Source organism: Nesoenas mayeri (assembly GCF_963082525.1).
Source record: "Nesoenas mayeri genome assembly, chromosome: 1".
NCBI classification, from domain to species: domain Eukaryota; kingdom Metazoa; phylum Chordata; class Aves; order Columbiformes; family Columbidae; genus Nesoenas; species Nesoenas mayeri.
The window spans coordinates 81,466,762-81,494,190 of NC_137541.1; the positions used below are offsets into that span (position 1 = coordinate 81,466,762).

Here is a 27,429-nt window from a genome sequence, read left to right on the forward strand (position 1 = left end):
AAGATTGGGCGTTGCTCGGGTATGTACCGACTGTTTCAAGGCATTGTTGTCAGAAGGTGGCAGCAACACACCGGGCAAGAGCCGAAGGGTCGCGCACAGGCTGCCGGGTCCAGAGCCACCGCTTCTGCCTCTATCAGACCCAGCAACTTCGAAACTTGGCTTCACCCGGAGGAAGTACAGTAGGCATCGCGAAAAAAAATGAGCAAGTAAATTGTTTGGTTAAAAGCGACTAAACAGATCTACGATGGTGACTTAAAACACATCATGTCTCCTCAATTGTGGTATGTTAGGAAAAGTTTCTCGCAACACTGATTTCTGAGTGATAACCAGCAATGCACCAAAAGGATGTTATACTAACAAGAGATGCTGGTCTCTCCCATGCTCTGCACAAACAGATAATTTCCTGACTGCAAGCAGGGAACCCTGGCTGGCAGCAAGGATGAACAATGTGAACTATCTGAAAGAACCAGGACTCAAGGTAAATATCTAATAGCGCATTTACAGCATCTTCTGGTTCAGATGAACTGACCTTCCACTTAAAATCTTACAAAAGGGTCAGATCTTAAAAGATACTAACAGTAGACTATGTATAGTCTGGAACAGGCTGCCCAGGAAGGTCGTGGAGTCTCCTCTGGAAACATTCAAAACCTGCCTGGACGCCTTCCTGTGTAACCTCATCTAGGCGTTCCTGCTCCAGCAGCGGGGATTGGACTAGATGATCTTTTGAGGTCCCTTCCAGTCCCTAACATTCTGTGATTCTGTGATTCCTGCGTTCAAAAAGGAGAGGTGTTTCCGCACAGCAGGAAAACCTCGTTCAGGAAGCACTGGTGTAAGAAGGGGATAGGTTGAAGGGAAAAGGAACACGTATGTATTCCTAGGGTTGTAGTAAAAAGACGTGGGGTGGTTTGTTACCTGCTTGAAACAGCGTTTCTCAGAACACCTGCTAACACCTGCTGTGGTATCAGGAATAAGTCAGGCATTGTTCAGAGCAGAAGGATGAGGAAACAAACCAGAAAATAAGGTAAGCAGGAAAGCTGAGTTAGGAAGCAACCCTCAGAGCTGAACATTGTCCTCTTCCCAAAGAAGCAGGTGCCTTATGTAGATGGCTAACACATTTTCTGCACATTTATATGAGAATTTGTTCTAGAGCATCTTCCTCAAAACACGGTATGTATGGAACAGAAGCCTACATTAAATACACTTAGGCAAACACACCTGTATACACGCATGTATTCAACATATACATTTCCACTGCACAGCAACATCTAAAGGTCATTTATTCACTGCACACTACATAAACACCATGCAAATAATTTAAAATATTTGGCACATACAGTAAACAGTATTACAAAATAGATCTGTAAGAGAAATAAACAAAGCAAGGTGGTTAGCACAAAATGCAACACAATTCCTCAGTTTGAGACCAGGAAACAAGAATAAACTTTTTGCTGCATTCATTTTAACAGGATCTTGTTAAATAGCTTGGACTATGTTTTGTCACCATAAAACACTCGTCAAGCCCTCTGACACAGAACATACACATACTCCGAAAATTCAGCCAGCTATCCTCTAATTAAATTATGACCAGAGAGACAACAAACAAGTGATCTCAGCCTGCATCTCTGCCACCTAACTTCAGATGCTTAAAAGTTAAGCATTTAGTCAAAATTACTCATTTTTATTCCTTCTATAATCAGTGAAGAGGCAGAAGAGCTCACCTCACCCTAGGAAAGGTGGGATTTCTTGTCCACTGAGGGTGGCTCTTATTCTCCCTATTAACTACCAAAGAAGCTTACATTAGACAACAAAATGCTTAGATGGATACCTACACTTTTGCTGGTAAAGTCAGGTGAAATGAAACAAATGGATGCAAATTGAAGCCATGCAGAGGCTCACACCTGACCAGGGCCTTATTCAAAAGGGTCAGAACATAGAAGTGTCAAGGCATAATCCAAGCAAAATGTTATATAGAGATATATGTATGCATTTTTTCATATCCAATATTACATAGACATGTTTTGTTTGCTGATTGTACAATAAATGTCTTGCCTATTAAAAATGTAGTTAAAAAATGCAGTACACAGTCTTCTGTCTGCACATTCTCCAAGAAAAGAAACAGAATGGAAGAGAAATTAGCTAACACACTATTTGAGCCAATGACTTGGGAGACAAAAAACATTAGATATTCCCAGTAATACTTTTTTCATACAATATTAAATGATTCTTAGGAATTTTAAACTGTGTATTAGATATTATGCAACATAAAGTGTTGTAAACTGATACATAGAAAAATTCTTCTCCAAAAATGGGTCAAGGTAGAAGGGAAATAAGTAATGCATGCAGAAAATAGACATCCCTGTATTGTAATTTTGCCTCATGTCCAACAAGTGGAAGGACGTAGTAGAAATTCATTTTGAGTGCTAGTCCCTGGGAGTAAAGTGGTTTCTCCTTTTCGTTCCTGAGAATCTCACCCACTTTTTTGCTTCATTAAACACAGTTAGATTTTTTTTCCTGCTGTCATCAGGATCTGTACAGAGTACCCCAAGTTATCCCAGTTTACCTGCTAGACTAAAATGCTGCCAACAGCATCAAAGATAGTGGAAAAACAAGCATCACAATTCCTGCTTTTTACCACTCTATCTTTCCTCTGCTACTAGAGTTGTTCATCTAGGAAGAACTGACTGTGTGGAGTTTAATTATTTCCAGTCACTGCTCCAGCTGTCACATATTGAGAGCAATAATGAGACAGGATGTCATGTGGCAGGAAAAGAATACCGAGCAAAATTGCAATCCTGGACTTCAGTAGGGCCAACTTTGGCCTTTTCAAGCAATTGCTGGGGGAAATCCTGTGGGAAAGGGTACTTGAATGTAAAGAAGCCTGAGATAGTTGGTTAGCATTCAGGGACTGCTTCTTCCAAGCTCAAGATCAGAGCATCCCGACACGTAGGAAGTCAAGGAAGGGAGCCAGGAGACCTGCGTGGTTAAACAGGGAACTGCTGAGCAAGCTCAAGTGGAAGAGGACAGTTTACAGATCATGGAAGAAGGGGCTGGCCACTTGGGAAGAATATAAGGCTGTTGTCAGAGGATGTAGGGAGGCAACTGGGAAACCTAAGGCCTCCTTAGAATTAAACCTTGTGAGAGGGGTCAAGGACAACAGAAAGAGTTTCTTCAAATACATTGCAGAAAAAACTAACACTAGAGGCAATGCAGGTCCACTGATGAATGAGGTGGATCCCCTGGTGACAGAAGATACAGAGAAGGCAGAGTTACTAGATGTCTTCTTTGTCTCTGTCTACGCTGTCAGAAGCTGTCCTGAGGAGCCCCATACTCGTGAGGCCCCAGAGGAAGTCAGGACAGTGCAAGAATTTGCCTCAGTTGATGAGGACTGGGTTGGGGAGTAATTAGGCAATCTGGACATCCCTAAATCCATGGGTGCAGACGGGATGCACTCACGGGTGCTGAGGGAGCTGGCTGAGGTTATTGCTAGGCCACTCTCCATCATCTTTGCTAAGTCTTGGGGAACGGGAGAGGTGCCTGAGGACTGGAGGAAAGGAAATGTCACTCCAGTCTTCAAAAAGGGCAAGAAGGAGGACCCAGGTAACTACAGACCAATCAGCCTCTCCTCTATCGCTGGAAAGGTGATGGAACATCTTATCCTTGGTGGCATCTCAAGGCATATCAAGGATAAGATGGTCATTAGAGGCAGTAAGCATGGCCTCACCAAGGCGAAGTCATGCTTGACCAACCCCATAGGCTTTTATGAGGACATAACCAGGTGGATAGATGATGGTAAAGCAGTGGATGTGGTCTATCTTGATTTTAGTAAAGCATTTGAGACAGTCTCCCACAGCATCCTTGCTGCTGAACTGAGGAAGCGTGGACTGGATATTCAGGTAGTGAGGTGGACTGTGAACTGTCTGAAGGAAAGAAGCCAGAGAGTTGTGGTCAATGGGACACAGTCTAGTTGGAGGCCTGTATCTAGTGGAGTGCCTCAAGGGTCAGTACTGGGACAAGTATTATTCAATATATTCATCAGTGACTTGGATGAGGGAATAGAGTGACTGTCAGCAAGTTTGCTGATGACACCAAACTAGGAAGAGTGGCTGACACACCAGAAGGCTGTGCTGCCATCCAGTGAGACTTGGATAGGCTGGAGAGTTGGGTGAGGAAAAAATTGATGAAATATAACAAGGGCAAGTGTAGAGACTTGCATCTGGGTAGGAACAACCCCAGGTTTCAGTATAAGTTGGGGACTGATCCATTAGAGAGCAGTGTAGGGGAAAGGGACTTGGGGGTCCTGGTGGACAGCAGGGTGACCATGAGACAGCACTGTGCCCTTGTGGCCAAGAAGGCCAATGGCATGCTGGGGTATATTAGAAGAAGGGTGGCTAATAGGTCGAGAGAGGTTCTCCTTCCCCTCTACTCTGCCCTGGTGAGACCACACCTGGAATAGTGTGTTCAGTTCTGGGCCCCTCAGTTCAAGGAGAGGGAACTGCTGGAGAGAGTCCAGCACAGAGCCACAAAGATGATTAAGGGAGTGGAGCATCTCCCTTATGAGGAAAGGCTGAGGGAGCTGGGTCTCTTTAGCTTGGAGAAGAGGAGACTGAGGGGTGACCTCATTAATATTTATAAATATGTAAAGGGTGAGTGTGACAAGGATGAAGCCAGGCTCTTCTCGATGACAACCAGTGATAGGACAAGGGGCAGTGGGTATAAACTGGAACTCAGCAGGTTCCATTTATATATGAGAAGAAACTTCTTCACAGTGAGGGTGACAGAACACTGGAACAGGCTACCAAGGGAGGTTGTGGAGTCTCCTTCTCTGGAGACATTCAAAACCCGCCTGGCCACATTCCTGGGTAGCCTCATCTAGGTGTTCCTGCTTTGCTGGGGGATTGGACTAGATGATCTTTCAAGGTCCCTTCCAATCCCTAACATTCTGTGATTCTGTGACAAGTCTTTAAGGAAAGAAAAAAAAATCACAGGCCCTGAAAAGTCCTAGCTTTTGGCTTACCTGTCAACATTGCCTTGCAGAGAGTGCAGGTTGCCACATCAGTCTGTGTTTCTCAAGAAACATTTTCTGCAAAGACAGGAGGAATCCCAGGCTCCCAGTCTCCTGCCATTGCTTCTCCCTCTCACTGCCTAACAACTTTTGCATTTCTGTAGTGGTGGAGCTCACCCCCAAGAGGAGTCTTAGTATTGAATTATCCTGTTCTCTCCTGATTAATGTAGAGATTAGTTATACAAGAAATCAATAATAGTCATTCCCAAAGAAAACATAAGGAATGAATTTGTCTAGAAAGGAAAATGAATAAAGATTGCTCAGGAAATCTTGTTCTTCTACTTCAGTGGCATTTGTGTGCATTAAACTAGGGAAACTGTGAGACAGTGGGATGGGAGAGCAGCAGAGCTTGTTCCAGTCTTTGTCTTATAAAAAACAACAAAAAACCCAAACAAAACCAAAACAATGAAACAAACAAAAGCTAAAACAAACAAACAAACAAACAAAGAGAGGGCCGAGGCTGAACAAAGGTTTGATACTGCTGCAAATACCCACAGGAACTCCACCAGCTCTGAATAATCCAAGCTGCTTCTGCCCCTGAGCTACTGGTAAACTTGGCCTATATTTACTTCGCATGCTTCCATTTCACTGTCCCCTCAGAAAGCACCAACCCTGGTGCTGTCACTGTGAGGACTCCATGCTGAAGTAGTATATCTGCTTAAGCAGTGTTTCAGGTTTTAGGGAAATACTGCATTTAACAGTTAAAACAACAAGAGTTGTCAACAATTTGTAGTCTGTGATATATTAGAGGCAACACCAGATAATCACAGTAGTTCTTTCTACATGTAAACATGTATGTATATTATGTCCATGTTTGTATACATACATTTATATATGTGTATCCCTGAGCCACGTAATACATGGAGATGAGTCGCACATCTTGTTCTCTCAATTCTGAGTCTGCATGTCATGCTAGTCCATGCCCTGCCTGATGGATAAATGCATTGCCCGTAAGATGTTAATATGCCACAGTCCTTTTTAGTACATCTCCCTTCTTTCCTTTGTTCTTGTAGTTCACTTGGTAAACAGCATGCCATACTTTCCTTCTCTAAGTCACTCACAGGAACTTCTTTTTCTTCACCTAAACTTCTCACATCAGAAAGGACAAGGAAGGAGAAAAAGATGCTTTACCAGATTGTGATCTAGAAGTCAGGATGTGTACATGCATCATTCAGTATTATAATTCTGAGCCTCCCCTTTTTCACTATAAATTCCAACCTGCCCACCCACAATTGTGCACTTAGGGTTCTCACTCATGACACACCTAACCAGATGACACATTAATCAAGGAAGAAAATATGTGACAGATTCTTTACAAGTCAAAAGATAACTTGTGCAGCACATAGCAGGCAGTGAGAGAGCTGTGTACCAACCACGTTAGACCAGTCTGAGAAGTCTGTCCAAATGAAAGGAAACTGGAACTCTAGAAACTGGAGTTGGACATTAGGTTTTAAAATGAGATTATTCTCTCCTTTACTATTGACTGCAAAAGGTCAAGCAACAGTTTAGGATGTGAAGGTCAATAGCATTACATATCTACTCTGGCCACCTGCAGACACCAGAGTGGAATATGTACAGTACCATCCATTTCTCAGAGAGAGAAAGAGAAAAAATGTGCACAGAGTTGGATATATCAGTTTTTGTAACCAACAACTTCTACCTAACAAGACATAAAAACCAGCAGCAATTGTCACCACAAAAAACTTGAACCTTGGATACTTAACGACACTTGGAAAATTCCAGCTTTCCTCTAAAAATACAACACAGTAGAATAGCATAGCATCAGTCCAAAAGTTCTCTGAAAGCTACTAGCCTTGTGTCAAATCCAGTGTTTTTTCCACTCTCTCCAAAATTATGATCTATATCTTTATATGATGTTTTTTCAAGTATAATTTCCTCTCTTTTGAGTCAACTGTGAACTAAAGCTCCAAATGTATGTCATAAAAGGCATCACAATAAATGGAAAGTAGGAAAAGAAGCTCTCCCAGGAGGGCTGAGAAGAAGCTGTACATTTACAATGTCTGTTATTGACATGGTCTTTGCAACTGATATTGGCAAGACTAGGTTTATCTAACATGAGCAAGTCGTGAAGCTTGGCAATCTTTATTTACAGCCATATGTATTCTCTCCTTGTATTTCAGGTTCAGATGTGTCTGAGAAGTCAAAGGCATGTCCAGTCAAAAGCATTTGGACACTGTATTTGCAAGAGCTGGGCCCAAAACAATATATAGGGCTGAAGCTCCAGATCAGTTCGAAATGTAGCTTTCTCTGAGCAGAAAAGTAATTTTGACCAAATGCAGTTTGTCACTCAACGGATACAGTTCTTAATCTCATGGAGAACCACTTTATGGTCCAATGAGCTCTCACCTGATAACCTCCTGCTTGGTTCTTTTTCTCTTAGTACCCACTAAGGGGCTTTTTCTTGACAAAGATTTTAGATTCTTAAATGACTAATGACACAATGTAAGAAAAAGAAGAGATAGTTGAAAACAACTAATAGAGGTGTTATTTGAGCTTCAGCTGAGAAAGCAATAGGATTGAATACCAAAACAAAGTTCCAAATAATTTCAGTGTGGCCAGGATACCTTTTCCATGCTGAAAGGCCATTTAATTGATTTATCTGGCTTCCAATATAATACAGTCCACAGAACATGACTTAGAAATTCCTGCAGCAACAGATTTTTTTTTCCTGTTACATAAGAAAAAGAAATCCAGTCCAGAACTTTTCAGGGAGATTATACGTAAGATAGAACTCCCATAAGGGGCAGTGTCAATTAATGATGATCAGCCTGAATATGCTTAAAGACAAAGTAATCTGGCAAGGCAGAAAGTAATTGTGAATGTGGAAGGAGAGAAAAAACATTTGGTGATCTTGATCTACTCCAGTTCACAAAGCACTACTCTAATAAATTAACACTGAAAATCAACACAGTAATACAGCTCTAAGTTTCAAAATAATATTCTCTTAAAGGTGAAGATCCTTTTTAGACATTTTTCAGCAAAAAGAACAGGTAACTCCCAGCCTAGACTCTATTTTTAGAAAGGATCTCTATTTTTCAATCAACCCAATGAACAAAGTCTTTCAGCTAAAGGCTTCAGACTAAGGTCTATTTCAGAACATTGTCCCAGGTCAGATTTCAAGTATTTCTGCACTACTTTGGTGTTTGGCTGTTGGTTTGGACAGCAACTTTTTAGGTATTATGTAGTTGTTGGTGGAGAGCTTACCTTCAGAGATGAACCTTTAGGACTGAAACATTTAAATGGCTTCTTGTCTTCAGATACACCATCTTCCGGCACTTTTTGACGTTTCTCAGCAGCTTCAGCCCTTCTCCTTTCAATTTCTTCCTTCATCCTCTTCTTTTCCTCCTTAAAAAATATGAAAGGTGACTTATTCTTTCAGAAGGTATCACCATTACAGGGCTTTGCAGTCCTGCAAACATTTACCAGATTTTCTAAGTAAATATTTTTATGCCAGTCAAAACAGTTGAGTGAGCTATCTGAAATCTAACAACATATTGCTGTTAATCTATCACAGTGTTGAGGAATCAGGGAAGACAGCTAGTCTGTGCTGCTTTAGTGTCTTCTTGCAGTGAGGTCACCAGATGTATTGCCAGATTTACTGTCACTTAAAGAGAGAAAAAAGGACATTTCTAGAAATACTCCAATTCAGTTTACCTGTGTCTTCATGTGTCATCTTCGTACTGTTCTTCTGTCCATCTAATCTGGCACTTGTGCCAAGGTTAATACTTCACAAGGAAAAATCGATAGGCACCAAAAAGTGAAGTTTTCCCTTCAAAGATATGAGTTTTTACTTCATAAGCTACAAGTCAAACCAGAAAACTTTGAAATATGACCATTGTGAACATGGGTCAGCAAGGTCTGACCAGCAAGGTATTGCTCTATCTCGGCATCTACTGAGTTCTACTGTAAAGAGCTTAGTATATTAAAGCAATTAGCATGCAGCTGCCGAACTTTCTAATTATTCATCTACCATTTGCTTTCCAAACAACAAAGATTCCTAAACAAAATACCAGAGATTTGGAAATCCTATTTATAGTGTCCCTCGGCAGAGGAAGTACAAACAAACAGATGTGCTTGGGTACTCAATACTGAAATAGACAATAATATCTTCCTAATGAGATCTACCCCATCATAACTATATATAGCATTAGCATTCCAGCTCATCTGCAGCAGACAAATTTTGACATGCACTTTACAATTCAACTTGTGTAATGTCAAAAGGACACCTTGAATAAATTAAGAACTTTGTGGCTATAACACTGCCCCCAACGTTTTGCATCCCTGACTCATGAAGACTCGTTTATTAGAGTCCTGTCTTTCCTGAGGATAGAACTGTAACACTTCTTTCTACTCTGGACAACAGCATGTTTTACCTTGTGTCGTCCCTTAGAGCATCCGTGTGATGTGGTTACTTGATATGAAATATGGTACGCTTGCAGTTAAATCTGAAGGTTGGAAAATGGGGTGATTTTAATGCTGGGTAGGATATTTGAAATCAAGTTCTGTTGCAGCAGACTATCTCCTGAGAGATGCTAAGAAACAGAAATGCCCAGAAAAGCACAAAACCCAAAAGGCCCAGATGAGCGGTGTGATTTCAAGCAAAGTCACTGCAGCAGTTCCCCGGACGGCATTATCAGATCCAAGGAGAAGCACGCTGGCCTGCATACTTGGGTTTAGTCTTGCTGTCCTTGTTGCATGCTCCTTCCTCACCTATAAGCCAGTCTCCCATGGCCTCAATTTACCCTTTTGTTAAATACAGACCCATCAACCTCCAGCCACACTAACTTCTTTGCTGAAAGTGTCTGTGCAGACACTGCTGTAAAGAGTTATCAGCTAATGCAAGGCCACTGGAAGTAAAGTAGTAGCAACAAAATAATAAAGCTGGAGTCCAATACTTCATATTTCACACTTACCTCCTCTCTAGCTTTTCTCTCAGCCTCCTCCTGCTTCTTCTTCTGCTCCTCTTCCTCCATGATTTTCCGGCGCTCTTCCCGCCTTTTCTTCAGTTCGTCCAGCTCTGCTGCTGCCTCTTGCTGCTTCTCCTTGGACCCCAGCTTTGCTTCTTCAACATTTGCGGTCCCTTTCAAATTGGAGCGGCTGGGAAAGAAATGCAAAGGAAGGTGATACACTACGGGATTTCACTTCCTGGCCAGAGCTGCCCACTGCCATGCACTCACCATCAACATGAGAGCCTGGAATTCAGAGATATTGCCTTATAAGACCTTTTGCTCCTTGCAAACTGTGAGAGACCCAAAACATTCTCATCAGGATACTACAAGGAGCACCTTTCCCATTTGCTGCCAGTGAGGAAGGAGTCTCTCATGTTGTTGTGTGCCCAGGAGCTGAACCACCCTGCCTGAGAACTCAGGCCAGCTCCAGTTTTAAGAGACTTCAGTAACTGAGTTTGAAATATTTAACATCACATGTAACTTCAGGGAAAGGTATCATATACCATCACCATCTCTGTGGTATACAGTAAACTGTTATACTTTCACAACTCTTCTTTGCAGTTTGTGTACAGACGAAACACTTCCAAAAGCATACTACAGTTCATACAGAAAACAAAGCAATAGAAAGCCATAACTCTCTGTTGATTTTAAATGAGATAAATTTACATATTAAAAGCTTATAGCAAAAATATTATGCTTTGTTCTGTGTAATAAATGATGCACTAATTCCTTGCTTTCAAAGGCAAGTATTTTTCATAAACCTTTCAGAAAAAGACAAGAATCTCTGGGGACAGAACAAATTACTTGACTTGGGAAAAACAGAAGGACGCAAGAGCAGGGAGAAGGGAGAGAATCTTACAGCTTCAATGGTGTTTTGAAAACCTAAAATGGTTCATATCTCATCTATAACTCCTATCACTTGAAGTCTCCCAACCTGTATGTTCATCAGATCTTTTACTGAATTTTACAGGGAAGGTATGGATTTTTATTAAGGAAGGTGAAGGGACTTGAACATAAGACCTATGGGGAGAGGCTGAGGGAGCTGGGGTTGTTTAGTCTGGAGAAGAGGAGGCTTAGAGGTGACTTCATCACTCTCTATAACTACCTGAAGGGAAGTTATAGCCAGGTGGGGATTGGTCTCTTCTCCTAGGCAGTTAGCCATAGGACAAGGGGGCATGGGCTTAAACTCTGCCAGGGGAAATTTAAGCTGGATATTAGAAAGAAATTATTTACAGAGAGAGTGGTCAGACATTGGAATGGCCTGCCCAGGGAGGTGGTGGGCTCGCCGTCCCTGGAGGTTTTTAAACTGAGATTGGACATGGCACGTAGTGCCATGATCTAGTAAACGGACTAGAGTTGGACCAAGGGTTGGACTCGATGATCTCTGAGGTCTTTTCCAACCCAGTCGATTCTGCGTGATTCTGTGTGAAATGGAAATTATTTCTCCACAGGAGAAAAACAGAAGTTTTCCTACCAATTGTAATACATGAGACAGAAAGAAAGAATGCGAAAAAAAAAAAAATGCACTCTGAAGAATTTGCAGTTTGCATAGGTGAAGTGCACATTTTCAGCACTCAGACAGCATCACCTAGTTAAACAATTACCACTCCAGTATTTAGACAAACGTCTGCTCCCTGAGTGCATTTAATATTCCTGCTGGCAAGGAGATAGGTACCTAAGAGTTATCAGTGTGCTACACACAAGAGACAGAAAAGGAATGTACTTACGGATTTTTTTAAGAAAACTTTCTGCTCTGTTTTCTTGGCATTTAAAAAAGCTGGATGTTAATGACTTCGTTAATGCAAACAGAGTGGAATCACGTAAACCATGAAAGTAGAACCACAAGACCATCCTTCACCACAAGTGTCAAGTTAATGTTAGTGGTCATGAATAAGAACTTGCATCAAGTAGTGATATCTAATTAAAGATCAGAACTCATGCTTTATTACTGAAAAATACTTAAACAATTAATAAAACCATTGGGGGAAAACACTGGAAACTTTACTTGAAATTTAATTTAGCCTATTCAAAAGCAAAATGAGGACCAATACCTGAGGTGTGAGGTATGGTTTTGGGTGTCCAGCCTGAAATACCTATGATACAGTTTGCAGACCTACTGAGAACACAAAATATTCCACAAGCTTCTATTAAGGCACTAAGTATTTCTAAGGATCCAGTGCACCTATCCTGCATGGGCCATGAGAAATCCCTGGCTATTTTAAGGCTTTCTTGCTTCATTGCAAGATTATAGCCTCTATAGCAAACATCCCAGGACCCTCACTAATATTTTTTTTTTTTGCCTATCAGTCTCTGAAGTCTGTGTTGGCAGCCCACTCAGACCTGCAAGCTTCAGGGCCAAGGAAGATACAAGGGGTCACTTCTGTTAGACATAATTATATCCCTGGCAAGGGCAAATACTTATCCCTCAGAATTAAGAGAACTAAGAACACAACATTTGCCAAGATTCTTTTAAAACATAGACACTCTGTTTTACATCTGCACAGAAGAAAGGTTAGTCCTCAGTGCCTTCCGTGCAGATAGCTCCAACAAAAATAACAGTTATTCTCGGCTTTCAACTGAAAAAGCCAAGGGTAGAATCTAGTCTTAAAGTTTTTGTTTAGAGACCTCAGGTGACTGTTTTATCCTCCTTACAAAGAAGAACATTTAAAGTTTCTAGCTTATTTTATTCTCACGCAGTTTACAGGACTTCCCCTTCTGGCTCTGCATAATCCAAAATAGCAAAAAATAAATCAGCAGTAATTGTTCTTATTTTCCTCCACCTCCCAAACTCCTCTGTTTTCAATAGATCCTGGGAATCTTTGTTGCCTACTGTTGGCATTTGGAAATTAGTATTGAGATGCTGGGTGGAGGAAGAGTTTCGTAAGCATCACTTTAGTGTTGAGAAATAACGTTCATTGCCAGCTTTCAGACAAGGTTGAAAAGAAAAGAAGTGGTCTGTGGAAGCCAAAAATGTCAGAACAATGTAAAACAACATGTTACATCATATTTAGGACTTCTGCAGTTCTGTATGAGAACATGGAGGAAGACAGGTGGGACGGGAGATGGGAAGGGAAAGCAATAAAATGGGGTTTTATCCTGTATTTCTCTTATTGACTGATGTAGAAAAGCAAGACACAGATAAGATTTTTCCTCTAGCCTCCACTACCCTATTTTATTCTCAGTCCTCACCACTGAGAGTTAGTCAAGTTACATACTTCCTAACCAATATCTGATATGTTCATGTAAAAACAAGAAGAAAGATAGTTCCAAACAAAGCTCAATAATGTGCAGGTAGCTTGTTAGAAAATAGGCCAAGACCCTTCATTCCTAACAACCCAATGAAGATTAGAGCCTTTGCTGATGTTGCCAACCCAAGTCTCCTACTCAGCTGATAAAAGGCTATTCAACAGGCTTCTTCCCATATTTGGGAAATAGTAGAAGAAAAACACAAACACACACTCACACAAAGAGTGGAAACTCAAATCTACATGTTGCTACTAAGGCCTGTCTCCCACAGGAAGTAAATCAAATGAAAACACATGAAAAATATTTTTAGAAAACCATTCTCATGTTATTGATGATGTGACCCAAGCCATGAAGCAGGACAGTTCTGGCAAGGCTGGTTTCCTGCTATTCCATCTCCATCGCTGTCTGTCTTTTGGCCTTAGGTCAGGGTGTCTCCAGGGACTTTTGAACTACATTTTAGTTTGAGAAAGTTTGTTTTTCCCGGAAGAATCACAAGGGAAATGCTGAGATACAATAGCAAATCCCAACTGCCATGCACAGATTTCTTAAAGTGCCTGAAGAGCTTAACCTTTTCTTTGCCTGAGTCAATGTAACAGAGGAAGAAGGGTGCATGAAGAAAAAAATTTAGATTTCTAAGCTATCCATTCCTTCCAGAACCTTGGCTCTGCTTCGTGTATCCCCTCCTATTTACAGTCAGAATCCTTTATTAATGAACTTTTCACAATAAATTTGTCATCACTGAATTTCCCAATATAGCCATTATGACAATATTTCCTTCAAACAAACAAACAAATGAACAAGCAAACTGTGATATAGCTTATCAAAAGACAAAAAAAAAACCCACCACATTTTATCTGAGAGGTTTTCACCTAACTGAAATATCACTTTTATAGATAAGCCATAAGTTTGTCTTGAAATCAAGAGAGAAGCCCTTTTAAGAGTTACCAGCTGGATTGTGCTCCATACCAATATGCAGAGTCTGATTAAAAGTAGGTACATAACTGGAAATAGGTTACTTCAGCTATGGTTGAGATCTGACTTAAAAAATAAGAGAACGCAAAATCTGGGCTGTTGTCATTATTGGCCTTTATGCAGATATGAGAAATAAATATCCTTCAAGGAAGGAAAGCCTCAATAGAGTAAAAATAAGCCACTTATCTCTACTGAGGCAGCAAGGCTATTTACATTTGCTTTATGTACTTGATTTTGTTACTGCAACATGGGGGATAGTTTGTTAGAAAATAAGCCAAGAACCTTAATTAATACCTACAACCCAATGAATGCCAGAACCTCTCCTGACATGGCCAGCCCAAGTCTTTTACTCATCTGCTACAAGGCTATTAAGCAGATACCCAGAGATGCCCCCCTGTTCTGCTATAACACAAATAAGTGCAATGCTCACTTGGATCTTACCCAAAAGCATTCTCAGTAGATTTAAGTTTTGGGGCAGCAAGTTCACGTTCTCCGTTCTGTGCCTTTTGTTCAGGAATTCCCTTCTTACGATCCCAGATACTTTTCATTTCATCTTTGGGTGCTTTTCCTTTATCCTTGTCATCTTTTACCTGCTCAGGAGACACCATGAATTGTAGAAGAAAAACAAGAAACAAATAAACAGAAAAAAAAAAAAAGAAGAAGTTACAATAGGGCATTCTAAATAACAGCTAAGGAACACAGATTCCTTCGTAATAATGATTAACTAAACAACTGTCTTCAAAATGTTTATGTGCTTCATGACAGAAGTACTCTGAAAATCTCTAAACTGCAACTGATCATCACTATACTGTCCTAATCTGATTTCAGGATGAAAACATCTAAGTAGAATTATCCGTCTTCTGTGAAAGTTTATTGTGGCCATGGGGCTATGCTACCACATTGCTTCATTCTGCAACTGCACCCCACTGAGGCACCCAACCCTCTTCCCTCCTGCTGCAATATCATTTACTTCTTGCCTATTAAGATTCTCTGTTGCAAAATGTTTGGGACTAGGCTAGTTAATACATTCTTGGTAGAAGGTTTAGAACATTGGAGCAGTAAAAATAACACATAACCTTCACCAATTGTCAAATTTGCTCAACAGAGTTCATGCTCGTTCCAGTGTCATAGCAGATGAATACTTCAGTATTGCAAGAATAATGGCCAAAACACAAAGCTATCTTTATGTCAGAGTGAAACTTACTTTGATAAAAAGCACAATTCTTTCACATTCTAGTCATGGGCGGTGTTATCAGACATGAGTATTTCATCCTCTGAAGAAGCAAACATTCTCTCGAGAAACACTAGAGCAAAAATTCCCTTCATCCTTACAAAGCTTTTTCCTATATTTCTTAATAGTAATCGAGTATATTTAGTGCATGTATTTCATTCTCTAGTATTCCCTCAGAGTTATGAGCTTGAAGAACTCATCAGAACTGCGGATGACCTAATCTCAGTATGCTGAGTCATGGCTAGATGCTGATAAGAGGAGGGGGATATGGTCTGATTTAAGTTCTTTATCCTTAGGTAGAATTATTCCTACTCAGATAGTTAGACTACGATCTTAAATAAACTTTCAACAGCAGGAGAAGAAACATTTCCCTCCGAAGTTTTGGGGGTTTGTATTTTTTTTTCTGGCACTACCATGTTGGAGGATGGTTCTAGCTGGCAAGCAAGAAATGCCTTCAGTGAAAAATTCATATGAGGACCTTTAGAAAAAAAATACTTTTGTCCCTTGGAAGTCTGTTGCCATTCCATTTGCTAACTAGAAAGATAAAGATCTTCCATAGCAGTCCTGTTTGCAACATGACTGCTTTTATGGCGTTCCAAGATGCACCTTGAAATGAACTAATAGACACACCTACTTCCGAATCAAATCAAACTTCTATCCTTCCTCATCAAAGAAGAACTTCTGGAGATGTATTATCTTTACCAATAAGGGACAAATTCAGAGTCTTCAAAGTCAAGATCCTCCCTAAGGTTTTGTTTGAAATTTCTGAATGAAGTCCCAAAGTTAGTCTCTGACATCCACCTGAGGCCAGTTTGCTTGTCCACAGAAACTGATAGGAGGGAAAATGCCAAGGTGGCACACACTACAAATGAGTATTGAGTGGCTAATCTACTCTAGCAAATTTGCAGCTGGCAAGAGATGTTGAACACAACCCACAGAGGCATTCGCTCTGTCCTGAGAGCAGGTGGCAGCACCACCTTCTGCTGCCAATGGGCTTTAGCCACAACCTGGCAGAAGTGCCCTGGTGGACAAGAGGGGAGTTCAGTTTCCATGACCATGCATTCTTTGGCCATTATGCTGTGACTGCCAGCAAACAAAACCATTATTGCTAGCAGCCTCAAGAAATGCTTTTCTGTTTTTGAGGAGCTGGGCTGAGACAAACAGGGATATTCATTGAGCTTAATGAGTGCTATCAGACAGGAATGTCTTTTAGGTGCTCCCAAATCTGAGCAAGATTGTAGGTAGTGATCATGTTCACAGCAAAAATCTCATCTGCCTGTTAGCAATCTCCTGATCCTTCACTCACAGTCAGGGTGATACTGAAACCAGTGATGCTGACTGCTGGAAGATTTCACAGGCTAGGATGTCTGTGTTGGGATTTTGAGAGCATAGGATTTCTGTTGCTAAGATTTTCATCAAGACTTTTTAAAGTGTCATTAAAAAGCCAATACTTCCAGCTGCCTGATGTACTGAACTCCACTGGGGAGGGCCATGTCTCTTGTGTCTTAATTGAATTTGCTGAAAAACTAATATTAAAATAATATAGTTTAAAAATAAATAGGTTAGAAAATAGCATTTCAAAAGCCAGTAGGATTTCTGGTAACGTGTCTGCATTTGAGAAACACATTAATACAGCTTGGCCTCTTTATTCAAAAGGATAATAAAACAAGATATTACAGAAACATTTCACAGCTTTTGGGCCCAATCCTTCTCTTGCTAGTTTTAATGCCAAAAGAGAGATTGATTAACACAGAAGCAGAAACTATTATGTCCCATTCCAAAGGCAAGGAATGGAAAAAGTATTTTCTGTTGTCTCAGTGTTTCCCGAAATTACAGGCTAATTCAACCCCTGCTAAATTCAGTAAAAAGGCCTACACTGACTCCAGTTGGAGTAGACAGGTAGTATTACCTGAACTGAAAATAGTTCACATGATCTCAGAAATCTTGACCATCAAGTGAAGAAAGAACACAAGCAAAAATGTGTAGCTATTTTCTGGTTTTATTTATATTTTGTTCCTTCTCTAGACTGCTTCTTTTTCCTTTCCTTTCCTTTCCTTTCCTTTCCTTTCCTTTCCTTTCCTTTCCTTTCCTTTCCTTTCCTTTCCTTTCCTTTCCTTTCCTTTCCTTTCCTTTCCTTTCCTTTCCTTTCCTTTCCTTTCCTTTCCTTTCCTTTCCTTTCCTTTCCTTTCCTTTCCTTTCCTTTCCTTTCCTTTCCTTTCCTCTTTCCTTTCCTCTTTCCTTTCCTCTTTCCTTTCCTTTAATCTTTTTTTCTTTTTCTTCTTTTCTAAATCTAGAGTTTGAACACATTCAGACCAAAGTGATTCAGTTACTGAGATCTGGGCCATTTGGCAAATTTAATTCTTTATTTGGGCTCAATTACTTTGTGACTTAAAAGCTGTGTACATCTGGGTCTAGGGCTTCCATAGAGAGCCAACTACCATACCCAAATACCATGAGAAAAGCAACTGTTTCAGCATGTCTAGCCAAACTGAAAGCAGGAAATACCAAGAGTCTCACATCATGAGAAAGTTTGTTCTTGTGAACTTTTCAGGCCACTTTTGAGAACCAAAAATTGTGGGGCCGTTCAGAAAAGGAGACAGATTTTCTTGGTGATTTGATCAAAACCTGAACTTAGCAGGTCAGATTTTGGTCACATTAAGAAAGGACATGGGCTCGTGTTGCACAACTGGAAAAGCAAAATCTGATTATGTAAGATCCACCATATTCCTTCAGGATCTTTTTAATTATATGCTCCCATCCTCTTAACTGCATATATGGTTCAGAAACGGGCCTTTTAAAATTTGTATGGGGCAGGGGAGGAGTAGAGATGGGAGACTGATCTTGACTTGTCTGAAGTCTGAGATTATCAATTTTTCTTCAGAAACCAAGAAGCAACAATTTTCAAAACTGAGCATTTTTTATGTTCAGCTTAATACACTTGCAAAAGATTTATCTTTTGGTGGATGAGTACACAGCATTGCACTAAAAGTGGAACTATCTTAAATTGTCTCACCTTGAGCATTCAAAACTGGAAGCACTAAAATCACAAGGCATTTTTAAACGTCTTACCAATACCTGGAATAATTTAGCCATGCGGCTACCATTCAAAAGCATAATGAAACCTCCAGTGAGACTTGACTGAGGTCCGTATAAACACAAGCAGGACAATTGTGTCTCAGGTTCACCACAAAATCCATATTTGTGTTCAGTTACAGCCTCCTTTTTACATTTATTTGTAATATTCAAAGACTGTGTGCAACAGTGATTATTACAAGTTGATTCTGTCTTATGAAGAACATAATCCGTCCCTTATTTTTGTATGGCAATTGGTTAAATTTTGAGTAGCCGTTTAGTTTTTCTAACACACTATTCTGAAGTACCTCCATTAATTCTCCTTTAATACTTCCCCTTTCTAGAGTAAATTATTCTAGTATTGCTGCTCTCTCTCCCTGTTCATTAGGAACCTTTCTTCTAACCATCTTAATCATTTCATTTGCCTTTTCAATCCTACATGCCTCAAATGATCAAGCCAGGCAAATGGACATAAAACCTTGTGACGTGATTTGCCTTCATCACTCTCTGACAGTGAGCTAAGCATCTACAGCATGTTCTGAATTAATCCAACAACTCAGGATCCTGGACCAGACACCTCTGCAACCCTTGATGCTCCCAAGGGGCTGGACAGGCAGCAAGCTGCATGTCACTATTAATAGATCTCTGTGCTGTGGCTCCCTTAAGCTGCACAGACTTGGCTGAACCCAAATGGGTCCAAAATTCCAATGCCTGGACCAGTCTTCATGTCTGATTAGAATCAGGGGGTATTTTGACACCTGTTGCATTGAACCAAAACCACAGTTGCTACACAACATTGAATGTGGCTCCCTGTGTCCAGCTGTAACATGAAAAGTAAATGGTCCCCAAGTCTTATTTACTTACCATACAGTAAAACACCATGGCACCAGTTCCTGTGTTTACAGTGGAAATGCAATGCAGTAAATTTTGTAGATTTTCTCTTTAAAACAAAAGAAGAATCTTGGGTATATATTGGTTTATATCATGGGACATTGCAGCTTGTGGGAAATCATTAGTTAAGGCAGTCAGGTGGCCAAAGGGCTTAGATGATGATGATGATGATAATGATGATGATGATGATTATTATTATTATTATTATTATTATTTTAAGAGTAGGTCTCATTCATAGGGGAAAAGTTCACAGTAGAGTGGGAGGAAACCAGGGAAGGATGATTAGTTGATACAGTCCTGAAAAATTCATCCCTAGGGTGCAAACCACCCTTGCCTTATTGACCAAAGTGAGTTTCCTGAAGTATTTCTACTAAGACAAACAGGATTTGGTTCTAAAGCCCCCCAAAAACAAAATATTTAAGCGTTTACTTCATTTTAAGCACATAAGTAGCTTCATTACTATTTATTTCAGCAGGATTACCCATGTTCTTGAAATGAAGCACACGCTTAAGTACTTTGCTGAACAAGCAACTTTCTATTATGGAACCCTTATTTATTTTCTCATCTCGAGTTTCCCTACAACATCTAAATCAATGGTTTAAAAGTTACCTGATCTTTTTTGGAGGTAGGTCGGAGCTTCTCATCTGGTAACTTTTCCTTATTAGCTTCCACTTTAACCTCTTTTTCTTCCCCCTTTGTTTTTGGGTTTTTAAGATTTTTTTTTTAATATGAAAATATCACATCTGTTTGCACTTTTTTTCTCCACACTGTGTTGATGTACCAATCGTGTGTGCAGCCACATCTCCACCATATGCTTCTGTGTCCACATCTGTGTGTGCAGTTGTGCTCCCTCCACCCTCTCCAAATGCTCCCATTCCCCCATGTGGGCCTTCCTCTCTTGCGTGGCATCATGCTCCCCTGTCCCAGCAGAGACTGCGTTTAGCACACACATTCTTCACACAGTTTACCAAGTGCTCATGACATTTTGTGCCAAGATGGGCCTGCCTCCACCTCATGTGTTACTGCTTTAGGCCAGTTTATAGCAGGTGAGAAAAAAAAGGCAGCAAAAAATCATGCAGAGGTCTCAATATGCAAGGTTTTCTTGGAATGCTGGAGTGAGGTCAGGTATGTTGTGCACTGCATTATTGGTAAGAAGAATTAAGGAGCCATATTTTCAAAAAGAGAGAGCAAGAAAGCAAGCATTAGTATTAGTCATTTCAATGCAGGAGCAGATCTGTGAGGAAATTCCAATTCAAACTTTTTTTTTTTTCTAGCATTACATTTCTCACAAACCACAGGTGTCTTATTCTGGTGCAAAATGTTTACTGTACCTGTTTTCTTAGGAAAGCTGGTTGAGATTTTTCCTCTTGTACTTTCTTCTCTTTTACCTGTTTATCTTCTATTTTCTTTTCTTCCATCTTTTGTTTTTCCTTTAATTTCTCTGCTTCTAGCTTAGCCTTTTCTTCAGCTGCCCTCTTTTCCTCTTCTGCCTTAGCCCTCGCTCTTTCCTCAGCTGCCCTCTTTTCCTCTTCTGCCTTAGCCCTCGCTCTTTCCTCAGCTGCCCTCTTTTCCTCTTCTGCCTTAGCCCTCGCTCTTTCCTCAGCTGCCCTCTTTTCCTCTTCTGCCTCAGCCCTCGCTCTTTCCTCAGCTGCCCTTTTCTCTTCTGCCTTAGCCCTCTCTCTTTCCTCAGCTGCCCTCTTCTCCTCTTCTGCCTTAGCCCTCTCTCTTTCCTCAGCTGCCTTCTTCTCCTCTTCTGCCTTAGCCCTCTCTCTTTCCTCAGCTGCCCTCTTTTCCTCCTCTGCTTTCTGTTTTTCTTCAGCTGCCCTCTTTTCTTCCTCTGCTTTTAACCTCTCCCTTTCTTCTGCCTCAATTTTCTCCCTTTCTTCTGCTTTCTTCCTTTCTTCCTCAGCCTTTGCCTCCTCATCATCAGTTACACTCTTCTCCCCTTCTGGCACAGCATTTATATAATTCTCTGCTTTGTGTTCCTCTGCGTTTTCAGCTAAATTTTTTGTTTCTGCTACCTCTTCTTTATCTATGGATTTTTCTGCTGTCACATCTACCTGATTTTCCCCTATGGGGACCTCCTTTGGTTTCTCCTCCTGTACCTCTTCCTTGTCTTTTCCTTCTTTTTTTTCCTCTTCTTCCCCATCTTGCCTCCAGTTGTTCCTTTGGTATGATTTGGTAACCGTTTCTGTTTCCTCAATCTCATAGCGTCCTCGGCGTGTTTCAGCTTTTTCCTCTTTCCCTGTGGTCTCATTTTCTTCCACATTGTTTACTTCTCTCCTGCTGGGCAGTGACAAGCTCCCATCTGTGATCGTGGGGTCAAATTCCTTTTGACGTTCCAGGGCTTCCTGTAGACGTTTTTGGCGTCTCTCCTCCCGTCTTGCCAGTCTCTCCAACAATGCAGCTTCGTCATCTGTTCCTGCTGTGGTTGTTGTACGCTTGGTTTCCTCTTCTGCCACACTACATAAAAGTGACAATTCTGCATTAAAAAAAGAATTTTTCTGACAACATATGTCCTTAGCTGTTTCTACAAAAAAAAAAGCTTCCTGTAACATCATTCTATGGTTTGAAAACACAAAGGTTGCATACTTCAAAATTTAGCAAAATGGTTCCAAGGATTAATTTTGGCATTTCTACATGTATAGGAATGTGGTGTTTCACAATGTGAGACCCTGGCAAGATTCCCTTCCAGGTGAGCTCCAACAGCCCCTGAAGTCCCTGGGAGTCTTACTGGCCTCAGTAAGCACTGGAACGGTCCCTGAAGCCTGGAGTAGCAGAAAAATGAATGGCCCTGAAAAATTCATCCCCCCTCTCCACCCAGCAGCAGAATAGTTGGAAAACCTTAGCTTGCTTTAAAGCCCCTGAGGATTGGCCTGAGGTATACATGTCTTGTGTACAGCCTTCCAACCAGGCAAATTTTTGAAGATGCTACACTGACTTCAGTGAAGTTCTCTAACAACACAAGGTACTCTTGTTCAGCAACAACATCCACAGGTACAGTCCCCAATGGGACAGCATGGCAATTAAGGGTGCGATGAGGTTGTGATTGTCTGTACAGGAACAATAATCTGTTAGAAGATGGAGTGAGCAGAGCACATAATTTAAGACATACTATTCAACACTTGTAGGTATCAGGACTGGATCTCTCAGCTCCTGGAGGTTTTTTGACTCCTTCAATATTCATCTGTTTAATTCTCCTGTGTGCAGGTTTGTTCCCTCTTTCTAGCTTTTTTCTTTCTCTGGTGTGGGAAAAGATTATAATCTACAATGAGAAATGCTGCTGTTTTCCTGTCTGTATCCATTCTCCTTGTCTTTAACAGAATGCTACTTGTGCTCAGTATCTATTAGCCTGATACCACACTAATTTCTGGTCTCTCCTTTCAAATGTGTTATGGCTACTGGAAATCTGGATACAATATTTGTGACTATGTGAAACTGAATAAATGATAGAGAGACTGGAAGACCAGCTCTCCTCATCCAGCTTGTGACAAGTGGCACCTCATTCCATAAGCTTTTCTGCTGTTTATAGCTACATGACCCTGAAAATTCTAGATAACAGCTGAGGTCTAGCACTCACATCCAGTGCTTTGCAGGCGTGTTTCGGCTGCAACTGGGTGCCCACCAATCCCATGTGTCTTGGTCCCACGACACCATAGCCCCTATAAGGAGGACAAAAGATGTGGAGCTTTGTGAGGCCAGAGCCAGTCATGTCTGAGGGAATCTGACAGTAGGATGCATCAGAGGTATTCTCCTCGATGAGCCTCAGCTGAGTTACCACATAGATGGCCCTGTGGACACCCTGGCAATAGGTCATGAACCTCATGAGCTTCAAGCCCAGGTTCAGTGATGCTCCTACCCCAATATGTAGGAACAGACAGCAGTGCTCCTCACAGTGTTAGATTCTCTTCAGAGCAAAGATAGCCAAACCTGGGACTTCTGGCTAGCAAAACAGACCTCTTCAGGATACTTCTCTACCCTGAACAAAAATTACTGTTGACTTGTCGGTAAACAACATCAGATGTTTACCTGTTTGGGGCATTTTCTGATTTCTCTGTTACTTCTCCTGATAGATCCTCTTCTTCCTTTTGCCGCAGCCTCTCCTGTCGAGCCCGTCGGCGACGTTCTCTGGCAGCTTCTTCCTCATCATCATCATTTCTCTGGTAAGACAGCCTGCAACAGGGAATTAAGGATAGGGAAAAAAAAGGGGGTTATAGCATGATATAAGACACTGTGACTAAAAAATTACATAAAGCAGTTGATCAGAGCAGAGTAAGCATTGATTCAGGTGCTGCTCCATATGCTGTTTAGAAAATAAGCTGTCGAGATGCATAATTTCAAATCTTCTTTTTATTGGGTTTTTTTTTTTTTCAGAAGTGAACTTGACGAAATAGTCATAGAAAAACCAGCAGCAGCACCATGCTGTCAGTTTGCTCTTAGAAAATGCCAAGACTATAAAAGCCCAGCTCTGTAGCTGAGCAGACATCCTATTAGACTACACTATGGTCCTGTCAGAATGCACACAACAGTGTTAGAGCAGACTGTTGCTCAGGGCCATGTAACTGAAGCTGGACTTAGCCAAGCAGCTTTTCATTAGCCTCCTTTAAATATAACATGCTTAAAATGCAACAGTATTCTAAAAGTGAAAGACTACAAAGAAGAGAAACACAAGTATGACAACAGCTTTCAGCTCTTGGTTCTGAGTGAGAAACATCTGACATCTACAAATTTTTTTGTGAGGCCGGAGCCCTGCCAGGCCAAATCATCATCGCTGTGATGAAAGCCTACAGCTGAGAACCCATTGTGTTCATCTAACTCAACAGATCATTACATTTAGCTTCATCCTACTTGAAAAGGAAAGCAAGACATTACAATCCTAATAATCCTGTAACCCGTTCAAGTATTTGCTGAGGTGTATTATTACTGCATGAAATAAAGGGAAAGGCCTGCATTCCTCTTATCTTTTTGTGCAGGGAAAGTGAAATAGGAAGCTAATACGTGCCAGAACCAGTCAGGACATTCATTTACTTTGCTTCCAGCAATGGCCTGATACGTGATAGTTAAGAAGTCAGCATTCCTTATGTAGTCACCCATTTAAGTTAGCTGTACAGCAATGCACACAGAGGGAAAAACAAAACAAAACAAAACAAAAAAACCCAAACAAACCGCAACAACAAAAAAACCTCTGCACAGCGTAAAAATGAGCACAGTTAAAGCTTATGTTTCAAGGAATATTTTAACATTAAAAGCAAGTAAAACATTTTGATTTAGTAATGAATTAGACTCTCTGGGTTTCAGCCGCTCCCACCACCTTGTTCTTCAAGAAGGATGAAAGAAGACGTTCATCAGACATAGAATCATTGCAATTTTCCTTTAAAAATTCAAAATGGAAGCTAAAAGCTCAACACAGCTGAGTCACTTGCCAGACCTGCAACAGCATTTTCATCCCTTGCAACTTCTCTTGGCCTCAGTACATGAGGGATTTGATTTGCTACTTCCATGCTCCGCTTCAAGAACTTGCAATGTTTTCATTGTAGAAACAGCTCCTCTCAAAGAGGGTGAAAACCATTAGCAGAATAGCCATGAAGGATTATGATAGAGGGAAGTGGAAGAAAGGAATTAGATGAATTAAAAGCACTAGAAGTGATTTAGGGAAGGCAAGGAAAAACACTTCCTGTCATTAGTAAGAAATTTAAAAGGGGATCAACATTTAATTTAGGTCTAGAATAGAAGGCATATGAATACAATAATAAAGCAATAGAGTCTTTAATCTGCAAAAGAGAGAGACTCTCTCTGGAATAAAACTGCATTAGCAAACTGACCACAGAAAGCCCACTTGTTAGTAAGATGTTCTGGTTGCAAGGAGCCTACGATCTTTTTAGCTCTGAACTCCAAATGTATGGGCACAGGAGACAGCATGCTGCTCTTAGCCTGTGGCAACCGGATAATGGCCATGACTGAGCTGATTCCCAGTGCCTATGGTTCAGGATTTGTCTTAGCAGTGAGACCACAGGAGGATGAAGTAGTTTATTATACTCTCTGTACCCACACAGAACACTCCTACACAGCGAAGAGAACAACCACTTTAGAAAGCCTCTTTAAAATATCTTTTTTTTTTAAACCATCAGTTTCTTAAAAAACTAAAAAAGAGAAGAAAAAAATACCTTAAGCACAAAACTCCCAGCAAATGGTACACATTAAATAAGTCAGATTAAAACAGATATGTATTTCCTGTCCTTGGACACTTATAACATAGATCATCTGTTAAGAAAGGTGACAATCTCTCTCAATATCCTTTTATGTATATCCACTGCCTCACTGCATATCACAGAGTTTTCCCACACCGAACAAGTACACCAGACAAGGGTTCCACCTTTAAAAATTCAGTTTGATTCAATTCAATACAATTCAATTCAATTCAATTCAATTCAACTCAATTCAATTAAATTCAATCAACAGCATGGATACATGAAACATCCCCACTAATCTGGAAACAGTCATATCAAGAATTAACAGCAGTATTTTATAGATCTGTATTATATTTTCTTTACAACTACTTTAACGCTACTTCCCAGATTGTACTTCTACAGGCTGTTTTGCTTGCCTTGGAAATACAGGCTTTGCTGGAGTGGATCTGAGTAGCCACCACAGACTCACAGTAGAGTAGGCTGAAAATGCAGGTTCAGGTTGGCTATGTTAATTAATGGGCTAATGCTCATGCTGTGACCAAGCTGACAGCAGGATCGTTTCTGAAATGATTCAACACAGTCACCCTAACTGTCATGGACTTTCCATGAGAAGTCCTGTCGTAGGAAAGATGGTGTAAGGTAGATCAATGCCATTTCTGACCATAAAAATATGCTTTTCTGACCATTAACATCTTACCATTAACTCGGGCTGTTCAGCCAGGAGAAAAGGAGGTTGAGGGGAGACCTTCTTGCTGTCTACAACTACCTGAAAGGAGGTTGTAGCATGGCGGGTGTTGGTCTCTTCACCCAAGTAGCAAGTGACAGGACAAGAGGAAATGGCCTCAAGTCGCAACAAGGAAGGTTAAGATTGGATATTAGGAAAAAATTCTTCACAGAAAGGGTTGTCAGATGTTGGAACAGGCTGCCCAGGGAAGTGGTGGACTCATAATCTGTGGAAGTGTTTAGACAAGGTTCTTAGGAACATGGTTTAGTGCTAGAGTTAGGTTATGGTTGGACTCAATGATCTTGAGGGTCTTGCAGCTGACGGGGCGTGGCCCTGGATCTTGAAGAAGAGATAGCTGAGGATGTGGTGCAAGGCCTGCCTACAAGGTCACATAGAAAGAGGCGGTTGACTCCACACCTCAAGACTGCCTTCAATAAGAAATAAAGAAGGGTAATTGTAGTAGACAATTTACTTCTGAGAGGGACAGAGGGCCCAACATACAGAGTTGACCCTCATCATAGGGAAGCATGTAGTCTACCTGGAGCACGGATCAGGGACATCACCAGGGTACTCCCCAACCTGGTGCACTCGACCAACTACTACCCACTACTGATCTTCCAGACAGGTAGGGAGGAAGCTGCATCCTGTAGTCTGCGGGGAATGAAGATTTCAAGGCCTTGTGATGGTTGGTGGAAGAGTCTGGGGTGCAAGTTATTTTCATTTCCCTCTTTCCAATGTGGGATGGAATAGAAGAATTCAGTCCATAAATGATTGGCTACAAGACTGGTGCTACGGGCAGGGCTTTGGATTCTTTGATAATGACTGGTTTTATAAGACTCCAGTCTGGACAGTGTTACGCAGGAAAGGTTTATCTCGCAGGGGCAAAAGGATGCTGGGGCAGGAATTAGCTGGGCTCTTTTGGAGAACTCCAAACTAGATTTGAAGGAGGATGGGGTTGCAGTTGGGCTTGCACCAGTGGGGTAGAGCACTCTAGAATTGATGAAGACCAGGAGGCCTCCCATCCCCCTAGGGTGTAATTAGAGTGCTCAACTCGCTCCCTGAAATACCTATGC

At 41.0% G+C, this 27,429-nt stretch overlaps 1 protein-coding gene across 4 annotated transcripts in view; it reads right to left on the bottom strand.

Annotated features, from left to right (window-relative positions):
* Window positions 1–27,429, bottom strand: part of CALD1 (caldesmon 1) — a gene marked incomplete at its 5' end in the record, with an annotated part of 98,774 nt that overhangs the window by 8,205 nt on the left and 63,140 nt on the right. For 2 of the 4 annotated variants that reach the window (XM_080356814.1, XM_080356815.1), the window contains 6 exons: window positions 8,288–8,428; window positions 9,997–10,180; window positions 14,692–14,840; window positions 20,054–20,137; window positions 20,776–21,907; window positions 23,474–23,617. In XM_080356814.1, the coding sequence (XP_080212940.1) occupies window positions 8,288–8,428; window positions 9,997–10,180; window positions 14,692–14,840; window positions 20,054–20,137; window positions 20,776–21,907; window positions 23,474–23,617 (1,834 nt within the window). The remainder of the gene's footprint in view (window positions 1–8,287; window positions 8,429–9,996; window positions 10,181–14,691; window positions 14,841–20,053; window positions 20,138–20,775; window positions 21,908–23,473; window positions 23,618–27,429) is intronic. The other 2 variants (XM_080356816.1, XM_080356817.1) reach the window with 1 other exon arrangement.